The sequence below is a fragment of the Podarcis gaigeae genome (assembly GCF_964106915.1).
Source record: "Podarcis gaigeae genome assembly, chromosome: 11".
Lineage (NCBI taxonomy): Eukaryota > Metazoa > Chordata > Lepidosauria > Squamata > Lacertidae > Podarcis > Podarcis gaigeae.
This window is the reverse complement of record NC_139687.1, coordinates 23,578,264-23,606,258: the sequence shown is the minus strand read 5'-3', so window position 1 is coordinate 23,606,258 and position 27,995 is coordinate 23,578,264. Positions and strand designations below refer to the sequence as shown.

At 43.1% G+C, this 27,995-nt stretch overlaps 1 protein-coding gene across 6 annotated transcripts in view; it reads left to right on the top strand.

Moving 5' to 3' along the window:
* Positions 1–15,637: 15,637 nt before the first annotated feature.
* FER (FER tyrosine kinase) overlaps positions 15,638–27,995 on the top strand; it is a 155,139-nt gene continuing 142,781 nt past the window's right edge. For 2 of the 6 annotated variants that reach the window (XR_014556076.1, XM_083702300.1), the window contains exons 1-3: positions 16,145–16,288; positions 25,125–25,220; positions 26,268–26,534. Coding sequence is in view for 4 of the 6 variants with exons in the window: in XM_083702300.1 (XP_083558426.1) it covers positions 26,328–26,534 (207 nt within the window). In the remaining 2 variants the exon portion in view is untranslated. Of the gene's footprint in view, positions 16,289–16,537; positions 17,703–25,124; positions 25,221–26,267; positions 26,535–27,995 lie in introns of those variants that run through there. The other 4 variants (XM_083702297.1, XR_014556077.1, XM_083702298.1 and 1 more) reach the window with 4 other exon arrangements.

Below are 27,995 nucleotides of genomic sequence, written 5' to 3'. Positions count from 1 at the left end.
TGCTACAATGACTATTCATATTAGCTAAGGTATCTGTAGATGCAACTTCCATCCCTCCCTTGTTCTATTGACTTCTATTTCACTAATAATGATGATGATGATGATGATGATGATGATGTTATTTATACCCATCTAGTGGGGTTTCCCCAGCCACTCTGGGTGGCTTCCAGCACATATAAAAACATAATAAAATGACAAACATTAAAAATACTAACATAGCAAATGATTGATACAAGACTGAAATTGCTGAGGCGGGTGTAATGAGGATGGTAATGATTTTATCAGCAATGACCAGACACATTCACTCTCTACAAGAAAAGTAAATTCGTCATTGAGAAGATGAGAAGATTCTGCACACAGGTGAAGATCACTTTGTCTTTGTTTGGCCAGGTGAGTGCAGAATGCCTGAGATGATGCACGCACGTGTTTGGATCATTTAACAAATATGAAAGACGATGGCCACTTTGGTTAATGGCTTTGTATATGTAGGATATATAAATCTAGAATACTGTCATTCAAATGACCTGCCATTATTTATACTTTCCTACTGTAGCTGATATGCTAGCCTTGCTCCACTAATTCTCAGCTGGCATATGGTTCCTTAGAGACCACAGGCAGGCCAGCTGGTGTAAGTTAGACTCCGAATTTGTGCCAATCCTAATGATGTGACCAAAAAACAGCTAATGGATCTGGTGTTTATAACAGGCTGGCTGCCCAAGTGCTCGCATTAGTGCACAAGAGAATCCTTTCCCAGGAGTGTATAAACAGAACAACTTTGCAGCAGAAATACATGATAGTTTAGTAGTTCCAGATTGAGTCTCATTTCTTCGTACTGTTTTCTAGTTTACTAAGACATAATGACCAATTGGAAAAGAATTTCCTGGCAGCTAACACTGGGATCAACATCCAAGACAAATGCAGCCATTTCAGATGGTCAAAATCTGCCAGGAAATGGCTGACCCCGAGGTCATTATTTCTGGGAAATGTTTGTGTGTGTGTTTCTAACAGTGCAATCCTATATGCCACAGCTCAGAAGTGAGTCTCATTGAGTTCAGTGGGGTGTATTCCCAGGTGACATAGGATTATAGTTCATTTATAAGTTAAATGTCCTCACACATCAGCAGGGAGACTCACAGGATGGAGATGCTGTGAAAAGCGGAAACTTAACTGAATGAAATGTTTACAAATCTTGTAATTGTCTATGTCTGTATGCCTCATTCATTGAAGGCTGAACAGCATCATACTGCGGCAATATAGCAAAGAGGTTCATATTGTAACCAAATGACCAAACTTCAGACACCTTCATAAAAAAAAAAGTAAAATTACAAAAGAAATTCGTGGGAAATCTGTACACGATGCACGCTGTGGTGGACTTTGGGCTCTCAAATTTCAGTGTGGCACTAAAATTTGGTGGTTCCCCCAGCCTTTTGCACTCTGTTCTACAGCATGGTTCTGGCACCCTCTGCAGCACAGCACCCAGTGTGGCTGAACTGGTTGCGCTGCCCTAAAACCTCTTCTGATAAATGAAACATAATCCTCCATTGGTTATTTCCAGAAGAGTCAGTGCTTTCTTTCTTGTTTTTTAAGGAAAAATGGTGCCAGTACTCACCATGAAGTTGTTATGGTCAGTGCCTAACTTTTTTGGGGGAAAGTTTCTACCAGTACTGTGTATCCTTGAGTACCCCAGAAAAAAAGCGCCGAGAAGAGTCATTCTCACTAATCACACTAAAAAACCTGTGCTAGATGCATTTTAATGCCTTGATCTTTAGTTGACATTTGAAGTAATTAATTGGCAAAGATGATTATGCAATGTGTGGTTTGAAACCTTCTAACTATGGAATGAATGAAATGAAACTGTATCAAAAGTACATTTTGTGATCTATCTGTATGTCACTAAGCATATATTTAAGGGGGGGTGCGTTAAGCCTGGTTGGCTTAACAACAATCAACTATTTTCACATTAGTGTTGTTAGTGTGCTCTCTACCACATGATCCTATTATTCAACAATTGCCAAAGAAGCATGCAGAGGGGAGAGAAATTCAGTTCTGCATGTGACAAGAGCATAGAACACATGCCACCTGTTTTTCAGTGTGGTCAATTTGTGTGACCTGAGGGTGGGGATTATTGCAAGCTCACGACTTGCTCCAGGGCCTCCTGCACCTAGAACAGTGTTGGGGAATGTGTGGCCCTCCATATGTTGTTGTACTCCAAGTCCCACCTTCCCTGGCTGGGGAGGATGGGAACTGGAGTACGACAATATCTGGAAGGCCATAGGTTTCATCCCTCTCTGAATCTCTAGAACTCGCAAGCCAGGCTTGTGTGTCAACTAAACCTTTGTTTTTTTAAAAAATCAATGACTTAGTATGAGAATGCTTCTGACCTGCTGGTTTTCTGGAAATGTTTTTTTTCCAATATTCTTTATTTTTGCCTCTCTCGCATACAACACAAAAGAGTGGAGGGCTGACAAGATGGTCAAAGAACAGCATGGCAGGAAGATCAATTTAATTAGCATTACTTTTAATTCACAAAATAGCAAATATCCATCTCTGTTAAGACTATGTAATGAAGTAAACAATTCCCTCCTTGTTGAAAGGAAAAAGTGAGGGGCGGGGGAGAGAGCTCTAGAAGACAAAACAGCCACAAGTGACTTTCTTTTATCGCAAAGGTACCTCACATGGTGGGATGCAGGTTGCACTGTGGGTTAAACCACAGAGCCTAGGACTTGCCGATCAGAAGGTCAGTGGTTCGAATCCCCGTGACGGGGTGAGCTCCCGTTGCTCGGTCCCTGCTCCTGCCAACCTAGCAGTTCAAAAGCACGTCAAAGTGCAAGTAGATAAATAGGTACCGCTCTGGCGGGAAGGTAAACAGCGTTTCCGTGCGTTGCTCTGGTTCACCAGAAGCTGCTTAGTCATGCTGGCCACATGACCCTGAAGCTGTATGCCAGCTCCCTCGGCCAATAAAGCAAGAAGACCGCCGCAACCCCAAAGTCGGTCATGACTGGACCTAATGGTCAGGGGTCCCTTTACATTTACCTTTACCTCACATGGTAACTTTACATGCAGATTTCTCTTCCTGAGGTGTCACCTTCAACCTGAACTTGCATTAGTTCTAGGAGCCAGGCTAAGCTATGACCTTTTGTTGCCTGAGGCAAAGCACAATATGGTGTCTTCTCTCATTTCCATGCACAAAAGCCAACCGGGCAGGCGGTGGAATCATATTTCAACACAGGTCACAGGATGGCACCACACCTGAGGGCAGCAAGCTATTTTATGGAGGTGCAGGTCAGGTCATGTGGGGGATTGCAGAGGTGCAGGACTTCTTAAGATGGCTCACCCCCAGAGGCTTACAGAAGCCAATGGATTCCTGAATCCAGGAAGGGGGGATTTTTTCCCATTAGTCAGTACTGGACATTCTACTGAGGCCTTGTCTCACCTTGGAATGATGAGGCATGGCAGGAAATTGTCCCAATTTTGCACTCTGTGATACTGTGGAGCTCAAGCAGACTACTAGTTTCCTGGAGACCTCTGAACAGTGAAACATGGCAGGAGAAAGCAAATAGTGCAAGGTTCACTGTGTGGGTAAGATGTACATTCATGGGTGCATAATTGGGCCTCCTGTGTGGTGGCGAAAGTGGTGAACTTCCAATGTGTCCGTGAGCAACTATCCAAAGATTTTCTCCAAGCACAGTGGTACCTCAGTTTTCGAACATAATCCTTTCCAGAAGACCGTTCGACTTCCAAAACGTTCGAAAACCGAAGCATTTACTTCTGGAAAACTCAATACGGAAGCTGAGTGGCACGTTCGACTTCTGAAAAGCGTTCAAAAGCAGAAGCAGTTACTTCCAGGTTTTCAGAGTTCAAAAACCAAAACGTTCAACTTCTGAGATGTTCGAAAACTGAGGTACTGCTGTAGTAGTAACTTGAGCTCAGATCAACCTTTCATGCACACAAGTGTGAGTCATTACAATAGGAAGAAACACGTTTGCTTCTCTGAGCTCCTTAGAGGAAAAGAAGGGATAAAATAAGCAAACCCAATCAGTGTTTCAGGAGCAGCAACCAAAACAAATATGTGGGCTGGTTCCTTATTCTGAAAAGGATGCTGTTGTTGAAATTTATAAGGAAGAACAGTACCCATTTTAATCATTATGATTATGTTAATATCCTTGGCAGTCCCTTAAGGTTAGCTCAGGGTCATCTTGACACTTCGCTGTTTGGCTGTAATGGGCTTGTTGAGTTAAATGGCTTTGGGAGGGAGCTGAGCCAGACCCACACAGCCAAAGATGCCCCAGTCACATGACTCCTGCCTAGCATCCACATTCCCCCTTTGGGACTCCTGCCTAGTTCTCTCAGGCTGCGTGGGATGGTGTAATCAGCAGCTTTCCTCCTGTCAAAAGCACACAAAAGCCAATGCCAAGCCAAGTGTGTGAACAAGGGGTTTGGGGGTGAGGAAATAAATGATAATGGCCTGTTGATGAGTCTCATCAATGCTTCCCACCTCTCCCTACTCCCTTTCAATTCCTCCCGCATTTCAGCTGCGGTATCATATTTTTAGTGTCTGCTTTAACAGGCTTATGCAGCAGCAGGTCAGAATTTTGCTTTTCCTCAAGTGCAACCATTGCAAAATAAAATATGAGAAGATAAAGGAAAAGCAATCAGAGAAGTTAGGAGAAAGAACTCCTGTGTGAGTGGGGAGAAGAGAGAATCTGGACTTGCCTGGAAGTGTTTTCTGCAAATCACTGTGGCAGTTCGCAGGGCTTCAATTGCTTTTATATACACTATAAGCGATTTTAAAACAACTGCGAAAATGTAAGCAAAACCTGTATTTACCCAGGAGTAGATTATTTCAAGCAAGCAAGCCTCCCAGCAGCCTTCGATAATGTTTTTAAATCCCATTCTGTGGCAGCAGTTTTGACACTCTTGAGAGTTGTCATTTTGCATGTTATTACTTAAAAAAAACCCAAACCACCCATGGAGAACTGTGCAACTGCACAGAACTCTGAAAGCAATTGCACAGGAAAATGTAGAACTGTACAGAGCAATATCCCGTTCCCCCAGTCACAGCAAACAAAGACGAGGGAAACTTGACTACCTTTTATGACAGATCTAGAGGACTGAGGCAGCAGAGGGATGAGAAAGAAATAGGAGAGAAACACATAGGAAAATAGGAAGCTGCCATATAATTAGTCAGACCATTGCCACATCTATCTCAGTACCGCCTACACTGGCTGTCAGTGGCTCTCCAGTCTTTCTGGCAGGGATCTCACCCATCCGTATCTGGAGATGTTAGGGCCTTCACCTCTACCCACAGGATAACACCATAAACAAGATGGGCTTTGATGTTTTGGTGATGACCCCAGGTTCTGAGATGTGGCTGGGGGACCGGAAGAAAACACCTGACCCACAATTCCAACCTGACTGCTTTCTGTCCCTGTGCCCAAGTGGACATACTGTTTGATGTTTGGAGTATGGCCGCCAAGACCATATAACACCAGTCCTGAAAGACCTACATTGGCTCCCAGTATGTTTCCAAGCTCAATTCAAAGTGTTGGTGCTGTCCTTTAAAGCCCTAAGCAACCATGGCCCAGTATACCTGAAGGAGTGTCTCCACCCCCATCATTCTGCCCAGACACTGAGGTCCAGCTCCAAGGGCCTTCTAGTGGTACCCTCAGTGCGAGAAGTGAGGTTGCAGGGAACCAGGCAGAGGGCCTTCTCGGTGGTGGCGCCCGCCCTGTGGAACGCCTTCCCATCAGATGTCAAGGAAATAAACAACATCCAAAGGCAGCCCTGTTTAGGTAAGTTTATGTTTGATTTTTTACCGTGTTTTTAATATTCTGTTGGGAGAGTTCCAGAGTGGCTACGGAAATGCAGCCAGATGTGTGGGGTATAAATAAATTATTATTATTATTATTATTATTATTATTATTATTATTATTATTAGGGTTTCAGTTTTGGGATGCCCCTCTCTTTTCCCTCTGCCACCGTTATTGTTTGACAGCCATGCAAAAGTTGAGTGAGGCTGGTTTTCCCATTTATATTTCCCAATCTCCTGCTTTGTTTGGTGAGCTACTGGAGGTTTCTGCTGCTGGTTATATGTGCTGCTGGCTTCCCTAGTTGTGAGTCCTTGCACAAATAGAACAGACTTCTGCCCAGGCACCAGAACTTTCCCTTCCTTTCCTTCCCCCATGGATGTCCATGCATAGTTCTAGGCATATTTACTCAGAAGTACATTTCACTATGTTCAATAGGAAGTGCGTGTGCCTAGGATTGCAGCATTTCCAGGGGGTAAGCCTATCAGATACACTAGGTCTTTCTCCCTAAGAAATCATCCATAGGAATGCATTGACCTTTTATTGTTATTATTAAGTCATCATTGCCAAGGCAACTGTAGTCTAATTCTCACTCTTAATTTAGGTACTCCTGCAGATTAGACTAAAAGAGCAAATTTGCCTTTTACAATGTACTTCTAAACCTTTTGGACAAAATTTTAAATATTATGAACTTTTCTGTTATTAAAACAATGTAGAATACATAACTAGTGCTGCCTAACTTTGATTTGTCAGCAAGTCCTTTATTTGCTATGAGTCTGAAGATAAGTAAAGTTTTAATGCCAAACAGGGATATAGTATATTCGTTCTACAAGCATAAAGGACAGATTTAATTACGTTTTATCTTCTACCTTTTTCACCCCAGCAAAATCCTATTATGTACACTATTTATGTTTAAAAATAAAGCAATTCTTACCTATTAAAGCAGAAGAGGAAATGCTCAAGAGGTGATTATTTCAATTTTTCAGTAATGTGGACTGCTGAGCACTGTAAACTTTTTACAGACTCACTGCCAATGAAACCTGTAGTATTTCTGAGGCTACAGTTGTACAATGCATCTGTTGTGCTAATTACTTCTCAATGCAAGATTTCATTTGGAGCTCTCTATGGCCACTAGTGCCTCTCAGCAGCTTCAAAGTAATTAAAAATACCAGTCTCAAAGAAATGTCGTAAAATCTAAGTTGTCTGGTAGGAATTATAGAGAACTAGTTTGTGCCCATGACAGTACTTTGCCATTTGCACACTGTAAGGCCCAACACCAATAAACTAAATGAAGAACCAAGCCCACGACAAGTTTCAAGATGAAAGAAATGAAGGCTTTCTTTCTGCATATGACGACGCCTATTTCCCTCATAAGCCATCAAGTGAATTTGTAGATGAATGTGACTTTGCAGCCTCCACCAAAATTATGTTGGATTCCCTGTAGTGCCATTTTCAGACAGCTGGCTCTGTGGAAGTATGAGGCTGGGTAATAAACTAGATACATAAGAAATTCAAAATGAATGTGGAAGAAAAATGTTCAGTGCACCCTGTTGCATAAGGAAAGACAGTGCCACAGAGATGGCAAGAATAAACATCATAAATTTGGCACCACCCAGCGGTGTTCCGTGTCAATTCGGTCTCCTTCTGGAATGTCCCCTCTTCTATCCACTAGCCAGTGTAAAAGTGAAAAAGTTTATCAACTTAAAAAAAAATATTAATTCAAATTATGCATTTATTATGACACAATTGAGTCACAGGTGCTGAATTATGCAGATGCTTGGGGCAGAGCTACAGATCTCTCTGTTTAAGAGGAAATCGTGGATGTTTCCATTAATTTCTTTGAAGCTCCTCCTGGAAATGTTGTAGCCTCACTTTGTAAGAAGGTCACAGGTCCCCAGCCCTACAGCTATAAGCAATTAACATTTTGTCATGTTAGCATATTGTGGTCTGCCAGGTGTTGGGCATGCCAGCTGAACAATGAGTTCTTTATTAAAGGTAAAGGTAAAGGACCCCTGACAGTTAAGTCCAGTCGCGAATGACTCTGGGGTTGCGGTGCTCATCTCGCTTTACTGGCCAAGGGAGCCGGCGTTTGCTCGCAGACAGTTTTTCCGGGTCATGTGGCCAGCATGACTAAGCCGCTTCTGGTGAAACCAGAGCAGCGCATGGAAATGCCATTTACCTTCCCACCAAAGCAGTACCTATTTATCTACTTGCACTTTGAAATGCTTTTGAACTGCTAGGTTGGCAAGAGCTGGGACCAAACAACGGGAGTTCACCCCGCCGCACGGATATGAACTGCCAACCTTCCTATTGGCAAGTCCTGGGCTAAGACCACAGCGCCACCCACGTCCCGAGTTCTTTATTACCTCTGTATTAATTTTCTCTAGGGAGCACATGGCTAAAGAGTCAAAATCTCACTATAAAGGAGTCAGTTTAGAAAAGGTGAAAAAACTATAAATATTCATTAAAAACAGTGAAGACATTGAATGAAATAAATAGTATAATGCATTAAAACATAATAAATCGGCATTCTTCTGAGCTCAATGAAAAGACCCATAAAGCTCTTTACATCTCAAGACCGCAATATTTTCTGGTACATTTCTCCTAATGTGAAGCTCCCTGGACCACTAGATCTTCATCTGACATCCTTTACCAGGCCCCTGGAGGCTTGGCAGATGATGTCACAAAAAGGGCCTTTTCAGTTGTGGCCCACCATCTGCAGAATGCTTTCCCTGGTGTGGTCTCCCTGGTGCCTTCACTGACACCTTTTAGGCACCAACTAAAAGTGACAAGCTTACATTTCCCCCCAGGCTCTTATTAGCCTCTGATGGTACTGTATTGATTTGCTGTTAGCATGCAGCCAAAACTTTCTGATACTATCATGGGGTGGCGGGATGCTTGGTGCATTTTAAAAAATGAACTGCCTGTGTTTTTGTGTTGATGCAAATACAGTGATACCTTGGGTTAAGTACTTAATTCGTTCCGGAGGTCCGTACTTAACCTGAAACTGTTCTTAACCTGAGGTACCACTTTAGCTAATGGGGCCTCCTGCTGCTGCCGCACCGCCGGAGCACGATTTCTGTTCTCATCCTGAAGCAAAATTCTTAACCTGATGCACTATTTCTGGGTTAACGGAGTCTGTAACCTGAAGCGTATGTAACCTGAAGCGTATGTAACCCGAGGTACCACTGTATACTATCTCTGGCGTCCTTGCTGCATGTAGAGCAAACAGTGGAACTGAAATGTTTTAGACTTGGGGCACCTCCAGACAACCTGTTCATTGAACATCCATCCTCACTTGTTTGCAGGAAGGTTAGGTGATGTTGGCTATTTAGTGAGCATTCATCCCGATTTGTTTGCGGGGCTGTTAGACGGCATTGCATCAAGCAAGCATTAACAACACTTTCGGTGATTTTTCTGTCCTTTTCCTTATTTCAAAGTCTGATCTCTCAGGGGAAACTCTCAATCAACTGTAACTGCACAACCACAATTTGCCAATATGTGATCGAATTTCAGTTTGAAACAGCGGTAACCTGGAAGTGCCCTTGGATGTGACAGAAAATTGATCATTTCCCCCTCTTCTCCATAGCTGCCTGGTAGCCTTTTCCATAGCCTGATAGCCTTTCCTTGCTGCCTACCACATTCAAACACACAGTCTTGCACACACTTTCTGTTAAGTTGTGGGTGAACATATCAGACGACACAGCGATTCTTCAAACAGCTCTTGTTTATTCACAGGCCAGAACAGAACTGAACTGAAGGGTTCAGCCAGCCTGCTTATATAGAGCTCCAGTAGAACGCAACAGTAACCATTTTCTGTAACTATCCAATCACTGAACGTCACTTTCAATCCCTTATTTGCATATGTGGACCTGAACTATCTACAGTATCCCCCTGCTGGCCCAGGGTGAGAACTTCAGTACATAACACTTTCCCTGCAAGAAGGAGCTCTCATCCAATTCTGGTGGCATCTGTCTGGAGGATCGACCACTAACGATTTGTTTGTCTCTCAGGTACTTGCCGCTCACCCCTTTGCAGCCTGCTATTTATCATGGCTGGATGCATTTCGTGTGGCTTGCTGCCAGTGGATTTGAGCCAGAATTGCCAATTGCTAATGTCTGTGATATATCACATCAGAAATGAACATTTTCATACATGGATTAGGAAAAGCACTGCGATGGTGGGGGAGGTAGCAGGGAGAAGTTGCTATCCCTTGACTGAACACTCCAATGATTGTAATTTCTGCTTGAAACTCTGGGATTTGGGGGGGGGGGGTGTCTTAATATATTGTCCTACTTCTCACAAGAATCTGTGCCTGCAATGCTCCCCTGCTTCCTAATAACTTCTGCACATTGCTGCCACATTTAAAATAGCATTCTTTAGTATATCCCAGAGATTATTTTATGCTGGGATTTGCAATGACTTGAGGTTTGCTTTTCACCATCTTGGAGGAGTGATAATGAGGTACTCTCTGCCTCTTAGATTTATACTCCCCTTCCAGGCATGTAATTTTCTTCAAAAGTTGATACTGTTCTCATAGCAAGCTGCTCTTTCCAATAATGCAATGTAAAGCAGCGAACTGCCCCCCCCCACGAGAACTTAAGTTTTTTTAGCAAGAGGATTAATTCCATGCAGCAGCTATGGCAACTTGAGTTTGGGAATTGAAGACAATGAAGTGGAAAGAGGGAGAGAAAAGGGAGAAAAGTCGTCAAGGGCAGAAAGGATTCACAATTACAAAACAATTTTGAAGTAATATGGAGATGAGTAAAAAGAAAACCAACCTTGATTCATTGATTGTGCCGAGACGAAAAAGGCATATTTATATTATAAATGTAATTATTTTATATTATATTCTTGTGCAGCAGCCCTGTTATTCTAACTTAAAATGTCGAAGTGATGCTTCAAGACTGATTGCAGTATCATCCATCTCAAAAAATGCTCATTTTATTTGGGCAATTTGAGTAGTTGATGACACTTCCAGATTGCAAGAGTCTGCTGTTGTTGTTGTTGTTTACTGTTCTTAATGAAAAAACACCTCAGTGATAGACATTTAACCAATGGCTTCAAGTCCTAGTCAAATGCGTAATTGTTTATATGGTTGAATTTATAGTTGGATGTCACCTTGATAATTATATGGAAAACAGCATATAACCCTTTTAATGAATAAATGAAGAGGTGATGATGGAATAGTACCGCCATTTTTGTCCACGGTGTGCTCATTCATTGCCTGCGTTTTGCTATCTGGATAAACAGCATTTGCAGGTTTGTGGATCACTACACAAGCCTTTGCAGCTTTCTGACTCGAATGCTGATAGTGGGAAGGGAACAAATGAACATCTCTGGATCATGGCTGACTGCGACTGGGAGTAAGGGAGAGCAAGCTGTTTGTCACAAGAGGGAAAGATTGTTGATAAGTAAAAAAAGTTTCCAGAAGAAAAGGCGGTGGGAAGAAGGAAGACGAAATCAAAACAGATTTTTGTTGCGATGGAAACCTTATGGCAAAATAAGCTACAAACATCAATAAAGAAAAACACATTTATTAAACTTGTTATATTCAACAATGGGCCCTGTATTATGTTAAGGGCTGCTGGGAATTATGTCGCTGTGAGGAATAACTATGGTGCCCAGAATTCTTTGAGAAAAGAATGTGCTTCAAATGTGCTTTAAAGGTAGTGTGTGTGTACAGCCAAATACATTACTGTTTGATGTACTATTCCTAATTCAGCCTGTGTATGAGCACATTGTCAGTCCTGACACATTTAAATTTTTTTTGCTTAGTTGTGAGTCTCACTTTTTGTTTTTGTTAGTTAAACATTTAGCAGTTCTACTGCAAATCATCTTCTACTGCAAATCGTCTGCAATCAGGAGATCCCAATTTTACCTTTTGCCTGCTGCGCGTTAGACAATATCAAAATCTTATATGCAAGTGGCGGTGCTGTAACATTCATTTTTAAACTCATTACACTAGCCCAGAATATAGCACTAGACTTCCCAAGATTCAAAAGCAATAACAGATGCAGTGAATCTGTGTAATCAACAACTTTCTATGTAATGTTTCTCTCTGCCTGAGGCCCCTGATTATAATGATTTCTCATTTGTGACAGGTTTCCACGCTCCTATTGTCACATATATTTATTCGCAGTAGCTCAAGGGATATTAGAAACATTTATACTTATTATGAAAGTGACACACAAAAGATTGGAGACATCAGATCAGTTTAGTTATCTTGGAAGATATTCTTCCTTGGGTATGCTACTAATCTCTGGAATTTTGTCATATAATCACCACAACCATGATATCCTCTGGTCTAGGTATGCAAGTTCACCTAAAACTCTACACCATTCTGCTACACTTGGTCCTAATCCTGAAAATGCCCCCCCCCCTTAAAGTCATTATTAAGATAACTCTTATACGGCCATTATGAGAGATGAGGTGAAGTTCTGCAGATGGTAGACTACCATTATGTGCCAAATGCAGAGTTTCTCTTCAAGACTATTTTGCAATAAAACAAAAATAAAATAAAAGGTGGGGAAGCCAGTAATTAAACCTTTCCATGGTGATCAGGAGCACTTCATCACAAATGCCATATTGAGGAGAAATCAGGAGGAAGCTTCTGATTGTAGAGGACCTTTGCTGAAGATAAAGGTCCTGAGTAAACATTATAGAATAATCCTTATCATGGGGATAAGCACTGTCAGAGAATATATAGTATTATAATGTGCTGCTTAGAACCACGGTTTTAACTACACATTATGAAAAATTAATGCCTCCCTAAAAGACACGCGGATGGAAGCAACCTGGGAGAGAATGGTTTTGAGTGGGTGGATAAGATTTGGGGAGCACCAACTGCTAGTGTTAATAAAATGTTCACAGCTTGAAACAGGATAGCTAAAGCAATTATAAGGCTGGTCCTGTAAAGACATGTACAGTTATTTTAACTTGCACAACACGCTTTTTACATAGTGAACCATTTTTGGCAGCACTATTAAAACCCATTGCCAAGCTCCACAGGATTTAGTACTATATAACAACTGTATTAAGAATTTATGGAACCAAGATGAATATCCTGGCCTGCTACTGGAAATTTGAAATAGATATATAAAGGGACAATGGGAACTTCCACAGCCCAGTATTTCCAACACACATATGCTTTGAGTGCCTTGGCAGAAAGGCACTGTATAATTGCAATTAGTAGTAGTAGTAGTAGTAAAATCATTTTGCTTGCTCTTTGCTAGAATGTTGCCCTAGCCCAGGGGTGCCCAAACTTTTTCCAAAGAGGGCCAAATTTGATGAAGTGAACATGTGTGAGGGTTGACCAAAGTTGTTGAGTTTTTTGTAGGATTGAAGTTGCTGAGCTTTTTTTAGGATTTTACCCCAAGACATATACAGCCACAGGGGCCGGATTAAATTGACCAGCTTTGGACATGCCTGCCCTACCCTGACCATTGTAAAAATAGCTCATTTTTTAGAATTACTCTCTATTTCACAAATTTTCTGCTTAACAATTACAAGCAGTTGCATGCATAAGAGCAACATGTAACCAACTACAATGAAACTGTCCCACATATACAAAAGCTACTACATATATAATCAAAGGGCATTAGATGCACATTCTGGTAAAGGCTTTTCACTTCTCCTGGCTGCTATTCTAGGAACAGACAAATGCTTAGGTAGGTCTGGCCAGAAAGATTTGAAAGGATCTGGAGGACAAACTTTTTTGACCAGTAACATTTCATAGAGGGACGCAGGTGGGGCTGTGGGTAAAACCTCAGTGCCTAGGACTTGCCAATTGTATGGTCGGCGGTTCGAATCCCCGCGGCGGGGTGAGCTCCCGTCTTTCGGTCCCAGCTCCTGCCCACCTAGCAGTTCGAAAGCACTCCTAAGTGCAAGTAGATAAATAGGTACCGCTTTATAGCGGGAAGGTAAACTGCGTTTCCGTGTGCTGCGCTGGTGCTGGCTCGCCAGAGCAGCTTCGTCACGCTGGCCACGTGACCCGGAAGTGTCTCCGGACAGCGCTGGCCCCCAGCCTCTTAAGTGAGATGGGCGCACAACCCTAGAGTCGGACACGACTGGCCCGTACGGGCAGGGGTACCTTTACCTTTACCTTTAACATTTCATAAGAACATTTGCCATACGATATAAAATTTATCTATCTTAGTTTTACCCCGTAAGACACCATGATGCTGAGTTAGTTTTTCAGCCAAGGCAATACACCCTATTCTTAGCAGTCAGCTTTGCTTTGTAAATGGAAAGGCATATTGCCAACATTGAGCTATCTCCAATCTTGCAGCTTCAAGGAAAGAAGTTGTATTGAGTCTATGCATGGAGTCGGGAAAGATGCAAATGAAAGCAAAGCCCAGATCTGGGTAGGCAATTTGATCAACAATTTTTGTCTGAAAAATCCTGAGCCAAAAAGTTTGCACTACGGGACAAAGCACCACATAGGAAAGAATGTACTAATTTGTCCACAACCCCTCTAACACCATGTGGACAAGTTATCATTTATACACCCCAGCTCCGTTGGTGAGAGCTCCTGGAGAGAAACAGGAAGGTGTTGCCCTGTGAGATCCTGGCTGGATCTAGACATGCCAAAGAAGTGATTCAGTTAAATGCCTTGTAAACTCATACAGGGAAATCCGGTACGGAAAGACAGGACTCCACCACGCCATCTGGTGTCACAGTGTTATATTGCATACACAATGAATATACAACACTTTTTCTTTACCAATCTAGCTTTTACCAAGGGTAGGGACTATTCCTATAGAGGTGCCCCTTGGCTTCTGCTTCCGAGTCAGCTGTCTCAGTCTGCCTCATTGATGGCCAACTTTGCTTCCCTGAACTGCATTGATAAAAGATTTAAAAGGCATCTTTAACCATATAGTTGCCCATACTGATTCATCTGCTATGGCTCAAGTCCTATGCTATGCACAAACCATTAGGCACATCATGGGATATGGATAATAAGTGTGCCTTAAGGCTACATGTGCACCATATTTCAACTTAATGAGTTTATTCTATTTTATGTTGCCAGGTATGAAGGGAAGTAAAATAAACAATATACAGATCCACAAGTGGAAGGACATTTACAGTGACCAGTGTATTAAAATGCTTGAAAGTATAATGTGGGAAGTGATACACATACCCTTTAAAAAACAGAGACATGTTCTACCCATTCCAGTTTGAGTGAAAAGGGCTGTCTCCTGTGTTTTTTTCATCTCTCCCAGGATCAGGCACAGTTCTCTTAGCCACTTTGTAATGAGAGATCCTCTAACAGTCTCATCTTTAGAAGGCCCTCTTAATACAGTAGTTATTTTTTAAATTAAGCCCTTTCAAAAACTTTATTCTATGCTAATCATTGGGGCATTTTACCTTACTCAGAAGGATATGTTAAAATGCTCCAGGGATATAATAGCAATTTGGTTGTTCCGGCTTTGCCATGAAACTTTTTATTATAGTTCACTCATATCTGTAACTTGAACGCTAGCTTTGAAGCCCCTCGGATGTGAGTTCAGAAGCAAGTCCCACTGAGTTCAATGGAGCTTAATCCTGTATGTGTGTGCATATGCAGAATCAAGTATACCCTTAAGCAGGATGAGTGAACACCTTTTACAGGAAGCGCAAGGATTTCTAGTCCACAGAAAACGCCTATGACACAACACAACCCACAAGGTAAAGGTGTTGTTTTTATTGCTGATCACTGTTCAAACAGAGAATCCAATGCTTGAATGATACCGGTTAGGTGACACAACTCTTCCTCAAGGGCAACCCCAGGAGGCCAGCCTGTGCGCGCTGACCCGGGAGTGCCCGCACTGAACTGAGTGCAAACACGCTCGTCGGAACGGGCTGCACGTGAACACGGGAAGAGCAGCGCGATGGTGCCTACGCTCGTGTACACGAGAACCGATCGGGCTTACTCTGCACTTCGGCAGCCTTGTAGTGGATGATGATGATGATAATAATAATAATAATAATAATAATAATAATAATAATAATATCAGTCTCCAGCTGGGATTCTTCCCAAGCAAGCAAGCGGCCCAAGCGAAACTAAGGGCGGACCCAGCTGCCGGCGGCGCGTATCGAGACCGAGCTCGTCCGCAGGAAAAGCGACGGGCATCCCAGGACTCGCCGCCGGCCTCTTCCCGGCAGGGGACTCGATCCCAGCTCTGCTCCCTCCCTGAGAGGAAGTCGACGCTTTCCCCTCCCCGACGCCTCACGTCTTCAGCCGTCTCGGCGCGAGGGCGGGGTTTGAGTGGCGGCTCTTTCCTCGCCTCTCTCCGATTGGCTGGCGCGGCTCTAGGCCCATTTCGGATCGCGTGCGAGAGCGTCGGGGTTGGCTGGCCGGCGGCAGCTGGGTCACCGGTCTCCGATTGGCTGCCCGCGGGGTGGGCAAAGCGGGCGCGGGATTGGCCCGGGCGCGCCGTCACGTGAGCCAGGCGGGGCCGGCGACGGGCGTATTGTGGTGGAGGGGCTCCGCTTGTCAGGTAGGTGGAAGATGATGGGGATGAGGAGAAGAAGGAGAATAAGAATAGGGGGGATAAGAATAGCAGCAGTGGCGGCGGCGGGTGCGCGCGCGGGGCCGGGCCGCCTGTTCTTCGGGTGGGGCTGGTGCTCCGGCCAGCGGGTGGCAGGGGCCTGAGGCGAGGGGACTGGAGCCGGGGTCGTGAGGGGGTGCCTAGGCCTGAGGTGGGGGGGGGCGCTTTCAAAAGGGCGAGAGGGAGGAAGCAAGGAGGACGTGGGGGTGTTGCTCCTCCTCCTCCTTTTCCTTGGGCTCGTTTGTTTTGGGAGGTTGGGGGGCGGGTCCCTCGTAGGTGCCTCACCCGCCTCCGCGCAGCTGCAGACAGTTCCGGGGGCGCGCGGGGCGGGTTTCTCTCTGGCACCCCACGTTCCTGCCGCGGGTGGGTTTCGTCCTTCCTTTGCCTCGCCTTCTGGTGGGGCGCCTGACCCCTGGGCGAAGGAAGTGCCGGGAACAATGAAGCTCCGGGGTTGGGTTTCCAGCCTGTCAGCGGCCGCAGGGGCGGAGCCGGCGACAGGGGGGCAGCAGCCCTGTGGGGCAGACTGGCACCTCAGACTCGGGGGTGGAGGAGGCGTGCCCCACTCCCCCCACCCGCCGGGCCTGACCAGTTCTCTCTGCTATGGGTCATGCAAAGGGCAGCACCCTCTCCTCCTGCGGCGGCTGCAGGAAAGAGCACCGGGAAGTGCCCGCTTGGCATTTGAGTGGGTCTTTTCTCTCTCTTGCCATAGTGGGAAGAAGTGGTGGGCTTGAATTGCAAGAAGGTAGAGCTGGGCATTGCAAGAGCAGCAGCTTCTTCTGCTCATTTGCTTATGCTCTGTAATGTGGAGGCCTGAAAGATTCGTTTCCCCTCTTGCTTTCTCTTAATAGCTGACCTTAGAAAGCAAAGCGGAGATGTGAAAGTGAGTGGTGTTTAGCCCATTAAAGGCAGTGCTGGTAGGCATCTGAGTAGAGGTGATGGTCATTTCCATTTACTAGCTCTGGGTGGCCCTTCCTGTGCCCGTTTGCCACTGCTCTGTCACCCAAACAGTAAGAACCAGTGAGTGATCTGGAGCAGCATTCCATCTTACTTGCTGTGCTACTAGTTGGGGATGGAAGCAATCGGGCAAGAGTAGTTATTTCTTCCCTTCTTTTGCTTTCCGTGCTTCCCCTGCGCTTAGTCCTTTCTGCACTACCTGAAAGGAATGCACAGAAATGTGAGAGGAGCTTCTGCTACATGCTTCTACCTGCTTTTTCCCTAGGGATCATTCAGCCTGTCTGAGAGACATCTGAGTGAGCAGAACCTGCTACTGTCCCTACTCAGTTGCCTTTTAGCATTACTCTAGGCCCTCTGCACAATCTCTGTTGTTGAACCACCAAGAATGAGGACACAGGTAACTAAAATGGTGAGGCAGTTGATTCTTGTTTAGTCTCTGCCTACTTGTGCTTTTCTGCTAGGGACTGTGATGGTATAGATCAACACAAATGCCCTACTGTCTTCTGGGCAGTTCTGTATAGGCCTTGTCCCCCCCCCCCCCCAATGTTTCCCTTAGAGCAGGCATGGCCACACTTGGTCCAACAGCTGGAGGGCCAAGTTTGTCCATGCCTGCCTTAGAGAGTGCATGTAACCTGTGCCTACTAGTTTGCTTTCTCTCTCTTGATGGCATAGCTTTGAGGATTGTGCTGGCTAGTGGGTGAGCAGGTGGGAGGGGGGGTCCCCAAAATGTGTGTTGCTTAAGGGCTGCCCAGAACTTGGGATGGAACCTGAGAAGGGGTTAAGAGTAATTCCCTAAGTTGGGACTGGCAGGTAGGACTCTAAGGCACTTTTGGGGTTACTTGGCCTTCCACCCAGCAATGAACACTTACCCCTGTTTATCATATGGACTATGGGATTCCTAAGTGTGCTTACCTCCTTCCAGAGATGGTGACAGGGTTTCATCAATGTGAAAGATAAGGCTTCACTTCACTAGTCAAAATTTGGTGTGCTGATCAGAGGAACTCAGGGAGGCGGGCGGGGAGAGATGATAAAACATTTTCCTGGTTCTGTGATTCAATACTGTGAATATAATTACTTTTATTTTACTTATTTATTAACTTTGTATACCACCCTTCATCCATAGATCTCAGGGTGGTTCACAACATAAAAATATTAAATACACAAAATCCATAATAAAAAAGAACAAAAACAAACCAATAATTCCTCCCTTCCACAACATGTTTTAAAGGGTGTTGGGTGTTAATCAGCCAAAGGCTTGCTTGAAGGGAAACGTTTTCATCTGAACTCTAAAGGCATATAGTGAAGGCATCAGCCGAACCTATCTGTGGAGAGCTTTCCACAAATGGGGAACCACTGAAGAGAAATCCCATTCTTGTGTTGCCACCCTCCAGGCCTCTTGTGGAGGAGCACATGAAGAAGGGCCTCAGAAGATGATCTCAGGGTTCATATAGGGAGAGGTGTTCTGTAAGGTATTGGAGTCCTGAGCCAATTTTTGCTTGTACACGGTAGTAGAAGAGTGGAACTCTTACTCAGGCTTCTTAGAGCTATAGAAAGAGGCTGTTGAAGGTAATGTATTTTTACACAAGGAGGTAGTAGAACACTTTATATATATTTTATTTTTATTACTTATTCAATTTTAGCAGTGGTCCTGGCAGAAACAAGTTCCTTGTTTTGTGCTTGAGTTTTATAATTTGGAGGAATGGGACCCATCTCTGGTAGGACTTACCAGTTGGCTCTATTGGTTTATAATGTAGTTTTCTTTTTTGGTAGTGTCACAGAAGACTAGTGACACAAAGAAATCTAGTTAAACAGGTAGAGTAGGTTTTTTATCTAGTTGCAATTCTATTTGTGCTTCAGTGCCTTTCTGTTGCTGTCTTCAGAGTGTCGTATAGAAACAATTTGAATCATAAATGATTACTTAAAATATCAAGTGGTTAACTTCTGCGAAGAACACGTTGCTGTCAAAGCAATAAAATGTTTTAACTTGTTAAATGTGTTTTTATGCAGAGTGGGTTAAAATCAATGTTGGGTCACTGCTGTCTGAAACCCCTAAGAGCTGCTACCAGTCAAACAAAACTAACTTATATGGACTGATGGTCCGACTCATAAAGCTTCCTATGTTACCAATACTCCCCCCAGATGGAATTCTTTCTGCACCTGGATATGTAAAAGAAAACGCCTTGATACATAAAAGTAAAACACAGAAAGCTTAGCTTCTGCTGCAAACTTGGGTTGGTCTGTCATTGCTTGAAACAGCAATTTTGGTTGGTTGACTGCTTATCAGTTTGTAAAAGAAATGGAGCCACCCAAAAAACAAAGTAGTCATTTCTGAATACTTGGGTGACTCCCTAGAAATGCAAACATGGGCCTTTGAAAACTGAAGTGAAAATACCTTTTAAAACAGTGGTGGAAAATTCGTGGTCTTTCAGATGTTTGACTGCCACTGCTGTCGTTCCAGACCATTGGCCATGCTTGCTGGGCCTGATGGGAGTTTGAATCCAGCATCACCTGGAGGGCCACAGGTTCTTTCCCCTGCTCTAAGTCAATCTGACAGATGGTGTTGAGATGCAGAAGCCAATATCACCAGTTGATGTCAATATTCTGTAATATATTTGCCACCATAGTCTATTCTTTATAATCAATTTAAAACCAGAACGATAATGTTAAGATGGAGTAAAAATCAGAGTTTCTGATTACTGAGTCCAAAGCATTAACCCTGGTCCTTAACATAATTTCCTGTCCCCATTTGCCATGAGGTGTGTTAGTTGTAAGTTTAGGTACATTTCAGCCACAGCTCTTTCCGAGGCTGTGGGGGTATGTGGGATATGAGAATGGGGGCACTATTGGATACCAAACCAAGAAACACCAGGACTTGTTTGATCAGAATGACAGTGAGATTGAACAGATTATTGACAAGAAAATGAAGGCCTTTCAGATCTGGCAAAGAAATAGAAACTGTGCCACTAAGAAAAAAACCCTATGCCAACACTAAGGGTAAGGTTTAAAGAAGAACCCTAGAGCTAAAGAACACCTGCTGGATAAAAAAAAACCCTCAAGAGATCCAGCACTTAGCTGATATTCAGTGTGCACAGAGTTTCTTTAAAGCCACAAAGACCATCTCTGGGCCAATAAATCATGGCATACCCCCCTACCTTCAACAGACAGTACCACACTTCTAAAAGATAAAGAAGCTATTGCATTGTGCTGGAAATAACATTACTAGCATTTCCTTACTGCAACTCCCTCGTAGCTGCTGAGGTCCTCACAAATTCTGCAAAAACAAATTAGAGATGAGCTTGCGGTATCTCCAAATCTGGGATAGTGTACAGCTATTAACCAAATGAAAAACAACAGAGCCAGCAGACCTGATGGGATACCTGCCGAAGTCTTCAAAGTGGGTGGAATTGAACTTAACCAACAGCTTCACAAACTCATTGAAAAAAATCTGGGAGAGAGGGGCGATCCCAGCAGACTTTAGGGATACCAAAATTATCAATCTCTTTTAAAAAGGTGATATAACGGATTGCGGAAACTATCAAGGCAATTCTTTATTAGCTGTGACCTGCAAAATTCTTGCAAGGATCTTAGCAAACTGTCTCCTAACAATATCTGAGGCTACCCTTTCTGAATGGTTTTTGATGTTCTAGGGGGACAGTGGACATGATTTATACTCCTTGACAGCTTCAAGAAAAATGCAGAGAGCAAAACCAACCCCTGTATATAGCATTAATTGACCAGATTTACAATTTGACACTGTAAATCATAATGCCCTGTGGACTATCCTTCTGAAAATTGGCTGCCCAGATAAATCTGTAAACATTGTTTGGCTTCTCCATGATAATATCTGCAACATATTGCAGATAACAATGGATCTCAAAGTGAACCATTCACAGTGGGATCAGGTGTTAAATAGTGTTGTGTTATCGCCCCAACTCTTATTTATATCTCCTTTGATTAGGTGACAACCAGGGTTTCTTTTCAGCCAAAACTCACAGGAGTGGGTAGCATCTCTCAGGCGGGCGCTATTGCCATTATAAGATAACAAGGGAGGTGTTCATGGTGAGCTCTAGCACCTCTTTTTCTAGAAAAATATCACTGGTTACAGTCAAACCTCGTTTGTCGAATGTAATCCATTTCAGAAGAAAGTTCAACTTCTGAAACTTTTGACAACCGAGGCGCGGCTTCCGATTGGTTGCAAGAGCTTCTTGTACTCAAGCAGAAGCAGTGTCGAATGTCCGGGTTCTGAAAAACGTTCGGAAACCGGACCATTTACTTCTGGGTTTTTGGTGTTTAGGAGCCAAAACGTTTGAAAACAGCCGTTTGAGAACCAAGGTTTGACTGTACAACCAAAGGAATTGTAATTTCATATTATTAAAATTGTTGCAAACTGCAGTCTGCATCTCCTCTTCCCTTTGTGTGGATTAAGCAGTGGTGCTCTGTCTCCAATAGATCAAGGCCCTTCACATTATAGCTCACCAGTGGCTTATATCATATCTCTGTGCTTGTGTGGGGAGCACTGACCCTGCAAACTATGGCAATAATGAGGGCCTTCAGTTGACTTCAATTAGCTGGGTTTTTTTGCCCTGTGTGAAGGCTCCCAGCCTGTGTGTGTGTACATAAATGTGCATACAGGATGTGAAACTGGGTCTTTGACCCAGGTGAAATAAAGCCTAGTTTCACCCCTGGTTTTAATGTCTCTTTAGTCCCTGTGTCTGTAAAGATATCAGGCACATGATAGATCGGAAGATGACAAAGCTTACTGAGTGAAATTTCTCTTGTACTTTTGTGTAGATACCATTCATGGTTGCTTTATCCACTATTCCTCAACATCAGTTCCATTATTTCCTTCAAAATATGTAATATTAAGCCTATGAGCTTGTTAGGACAGTTCAAGGTGCCCTTTGCTTCTCACATCATAGTTTGAAGCTGGTGTATGTTCCCAGCTTTAGCTGAAGCAGGTAACTATAGTTTCCTGGTTTGAATGAAATGGGGAAGTTTTGGTTTAATTAGAGACTTCCTGGTTTAATTGTGGCTTGTGAGAAGGGAGGAGCAAAGGAACTGCATGGACAGACAAAAGGTTATTTCATATCTCTGCTTCTAAGCTAAGGCTGTATCTGCACTATACGTTTAAAGCAGTATCATACCATTTCAAATAGTCGTGGTGTCTGCCAAAGACTCCAGGGAACTATAGTTTGTTAAGGGTGCTGATTAGTATCATCAGCAGACTAGGACACCTAACTTGTCCTATTGTTTATGAGCAAGTTAAAAAGCACAGGTCCCAATACTGATGCTTGTGGGGCTCCACATTCTACATCCTTCCATTGGGAGATCTACCTATTTATTCCTATTCTGTTTCCTGCTGCTTAACCAATTCTTGATCCACAGAGGACCTCTTCTCTATTTTAAACCATATTTTATTGATTTTCAGATATAGCAGAACTAAATAAACAATAACATCATTACCAACCCAACCCCACTCCCCAAAGTAGAGATAGCATTTAAAGAATAACACTTTGGAATCAACAGCTAAATTGATGCCATAAAACGAGAATAAATCAAACAAATGTATTATTCCACATTGCCTCTTATTTCATGGCTTAGGTTTAGACAGGAATCTAATTAGGTACCTTGTCAAAAACTTGTTGCAAGTCTCAAGTATTCATCTCTATCCATATACCGTACTTGTTGACACTTTCAAATAACTCTGATAATGGGACTTTTATTTGATCACACAACCTTACAACATACTGTACAGTGCTGGGATAGTGCTCCATTATGCATCTGGATCATAAAAGGCACAGTGACTCCACAACAGCAGCATAGAGGCTTGAATTGAAATGGGGTCTTCTACTCAGGGAATGCTCCTACTGAAAGGAGCAAAGTCAGGATCCATGCCAAGTAGTCTATAAAAGCAATAGCAGGCAGTTTTTATAGACTATCATAGTTTGACATTTCAAACTTCTGACTTAGTTGTTGAGGATGTAATAACGGTATTCTAGAGTACATTATGTATATTTATGGGTGCTTATGTTGATTGACTGCTACACCCAAATTGTGAACAAGAGAACAGTTACACCTATAGCATTTTTAATGTATAAGATGATGCTTTGTTAGTTAGCAGTTTATTCATGCCACTTCATCTAGGAAAAATATGAGTGACTAGAAGAGATTATGACAAGAACCTTTACGTTAGAACTTTAAATATAGGGCAGTTTATATGCATAGTCAAATCTGAATTATTAGAAGCCAGGTTGCATAAAACTGAGAATAGAAGAGTGTGTTCTTGAGTATTGACAAAAAATGGGCCTTTGCCCTTATCTGTCACTATAGTACTTAAAAAAATTAATTCATCATTTTGTAGAATTGTAGCAATCCACTGTTTTGATCATATGTTATAGGGGTTAATTTCTCCAATAATACTTGAAGTCTAATTGTTCAGACACTATTTTGTTTTATTATTTATTGAAGCAAACATTTTCATTTGTTGCTGCCATTTCTGTTTTGTGCAGTTGTAAGTGGCAACTAAATCCATCTTTGTTGACATCAGGAAGAATGAAATGTTTTATTTGTTCTGGGTTAATAATCACAATACTGTGTTATACAAAGTATTCTAACCATAAGAGGAATCTGGTGATCACAAAGAAGTTCAAATACTGGTAACCATAAAAACAATGCAATATCATGAGACGTTAAAACATGCAATTCTATTGCCAGTACAGATAAATGGGGTCAATGAAGTCCAGATCTGCCACTGGAGGCTCAGGTAGCCTCAGTGGCTAGAAGTGCCCTTTGCCAACTGCAACTTTTTGTTTTAATCATATTGGACAATTGGGCATCATTAGCAAACTTGGCTATCTCACTCCTCAACCCAAGCTCTAAATCATTCAGGGAAGAAGCCAAAAAGGCACAGATCACAATACTGATCCTTGCAGGATTGTGCTTTCTATGTCCCTGCATTGAAAGAACCAGTCGTTTATTCCTACTTTCTCCGTTCTGTTTCTAAACCAGTTACTGATTCATAAGAAGACCTCTTCTCTTGCTCCATGCCTGCTAAATTTACGTAGGAGTCTTTAGCAAAGGTACCGTACTTTTGTCATGGGTTATACAGATGGGGCACTTCCAAACACTGAAGAACCTGCTTTATACTGTTTGTGTTTCATCCCTGGTCAACACTGAGTCTGCTGAGAAATGTGGGGTTTTTTCCTGCCAGTTTCAGGAATGTACATTTTGGATTTATATTGTTTGCTCTTTTTGTCTACTACGTATAGAATTCTGGCACAATGCTCAATGCTATTGACTTCAATATTTGACAGTCAGTTGTAAAGGATATGAACTATTATGGTCAGGGAGACAGAGCAACTGTGGTTTTTATGTACTTATATAGTTATATTGACAGAAACGGAAGCAAGTGAATTTCATGGGCCTTTGTTAACAGTGTGCAGATCTTTGTGATTATGAGGTTTTGCAAGCTGGTGGGAGTGTTACTATTTTACAGTTTGGTCCCTGCAAGTGATCAGGCCAAAGAATATGCAGGTGTGTTGAGCAAAAAGCAAGGTTTCCTGGAGGAGCCAGAGGTATGTCAGTGAGCAGCAGCAAGTCTGGTAGAACAGAGGGGGGGGGGGGGTTGGTGGCCTCAGCAACAAGATTCCCAATCTGACGAAAGTTGGCGAAGAAACTTATTGGAGTTGGTGTGAATGATCAGGCATAACTACTTGTATTTCTTTCTGCTGACATGAAGCCTGATAGTGCAGTGTCTGCTTCTTCAGGATTCATGAAGTTTCCTTTAGTGTTGTAGGCAAACTGGATCATGCAATATTTTTGTTTTCTATAGACGGGATAACCGGAACAGGGAATTGAAAGTGCTGGACGAAGGACCACGGCACAAGTGCTGAAGAATAAATTTGTGGGAAGAAAACTTTTTTTAAAGGTACGTATCTTAAATTTTGTTCTCTTCCTGTCTGTGTCATTTTCATTCTTTTCTGGTATGTCCTATCTAGGGCACTTACCAGCAGTTGTTAAAAATTAGAATTTCCCAGCAAATGCTTTGCGGTTATGTCCTAGCGGTTATGTCCTAAGTAGAACTCCTGTCTCATTTCACTTCAGCTTTTTCACTCATGCTGCTGATAGAGATATTTGTGCTTCCTTTTAACTGTATGCTTCCTCCTTTCAGTGAGCTTTAAACTTCTTATAAACTATATGTAATAAATTGGGGCTGATGTAATTGTGCACAAGTTTGTTGTTTTAAAAACCACAGCATGCAAATCCTAAATATTGGCAGGTAGCACATTGTGAGGAATATATTACTATGCAACTATGAAATTATTTTGAAAAAATGTTATTTATTAAATACTCTAATTTGAGAAGCAGTTTCTCATTAAGATTGAAAGTATCCCAGCAATAGAAGTTGCAAAATTTTGTTGTCTGTTGTGATATGTTTTAAAGAAACATCTCTCAACATTTGATTTTTGCTAAGTTGTGAGAAAGCTTGACCAGCTGGCATTTTTGAATGCTACAAACTGTTTGGCTTCCCCATTCTTTGTGAATGGTCCATACTTTTAAGTCTGTAGTCTAAGAACATTATTGGTTCTGGCTGTCTTAACAGCCCAAAGACTTCTAAATGGCTCTGGAATAGTGTACTTGTGTTGTCCTCAAAGCCAACTGGACTCAGAGTATATTGCTGATGACAAGCTGCTTACACAAAGCAGTTTTGGGGCATTTGGTGACATTTTCCAGTCAGTCCATGTATGTTTGTAGAAGGAGCTGGCAGGGGTGGGTGATGGTTGTGGACTGGAGAAGACCTAATTTGATAATTTAAACATTTTCAAAGCCACAAACTGCCCCTCTTCTAGAGTGTAGTTGAGCTTACTTCTTGTTTTAAGTGTCTTAGTGAGACACAGAATCATTGCCATGGAAATATAGAATAAATAGGTTCTGCTTTTTGACATCTTTCTCATTAGTCTTGTTCTGTCTACAGATGTGTTGACCAGAAGAATCTCTCACTAGTGGCCCTTGAAAATCTAGTGCCTTATAAAAGATGGGGTTTGGAAGTGACCTGAAGTATTCTCATGAAGCATTGGTAAAACTGCAAGATTGGGAATTACGGCTGCTAGAAACGGTGAAGAAATTTATGGCCATGAGAATAAAAAGTGACAAGGAATATGCATCCACTTTACAGAATCTTTGCAATCAGGTTGACAAAGAGAGTACTTCACAACTGGATTATGTTAGTAATGTATCTAAGGTAAGAAAAATGAGGAATTCGAATTGGTCACACTTTTGTGTATTAGATTTGCAAATAGTAAATTTTATAGCCAAGAGGTGTAATAATGTTTAAGGCAGTGTTTCCCAACCGGTGTTCCGCGGCACACTAGTGTGCCGCGAGACGTTGCCTCGTGTGCCGCTTGGGAAACACTGCTCTAAGCGAGAGGGGACTCTGCTCAGGCTGCATCCGCCGTGCGCGAGGGAGGCGCTTCCTCTCGTGAGGGAGGCGAGAAGAAGGGAGGCGGGGCCGAGCAGGCGGATTGGCCCGGCGGCGGCCGTGACGTCACCCTGCGCGCGGCGGCAGATTCGAAACTCCTCAGGCGCGGCTGGAGCAGGAAGGCCGCTCTGCTTGAGAGGAAAGAGAGGGAGCCGCCGCCGGCGGGATGAAGAACACCGTTCCGCGGAGCACCGTGAAGAAGCTGCTGAGCAAGCACAAGCCGCACTTGCCTCAGGGTCTTACTGCCCACCCGCCTCTGTTTCCTTGCTGTGCTTGCTCAAACGGAACAAAGAGCAGGGAAAGCCCCTCCCCTCCAGGCAAGCAGGCAGGAGGGGGGGAGAGAGAGAGAGCGTGCGAGCTGGCTGGCTTGGGTGAGTAGGTGAGGGAAAACTTTTGCCTTCCTTTCCTCCCTCCCCGTTATACCCCTCTCCTGCATTCTTAGCCAGCTGCTTCTCTGCACACCCCTCTCGTGCTCCTTGTCCGTTCTGTGTTTTTCCTTCCCTCCCCACTTAAAATGTGGTTTAAAAGCATGGATCCACATGGATCCTCAGGATCTTTGCATTGGGTCACCCCAAATTCACCAACAGATCACATAGCATGTCCATGGCTACAGCCTGCCCTCCAAAAATCACGCACCCACTGTTGCCTGGGGCTGCAGTGGTGCAAAAATGTGGTTACAAAACATGGATCCACATGGATCCTCAGGATCTTTGCATTGGGTCACCCCAAATTCACCATCAGATCACATAGCATGTCCATGGCTACAGCCTGCCCCCCCAAAATCACACACCCACTGTTGCCTGGGGCTGCAATGGTGCAAAAACGTGGTTACAAAACATGGATCCACAGGGATTCTCAGGATTTTTGCATTGGGTCACTCCAAATTCACCATCAGATCACATGTCTGTGGCCACAGCATGAAGCACAAAAATGATACATCATTAATATTCACTGCCCACGGCGGCAGCCAATCGGCTGCCGCAAAGGGCGGGCCCTCACAGGTTCACTGAATAAAGTATTTTATAATTTTTCATATTTCTGTTTACTTACTATTTCATAATAAAGTAATTATAAAATACTTTATTTGTGTTTATTTGATTCCTATTAAAGAGAGTTACTTTATATATAGTCAATATAGGCACAGAGTTAATTTTTTAAACATTTTCTAATGGTGGTGTGCCTCGAGATTTTTTTCATGAAACAAGTGTGCCTTTGCCCAAAAAA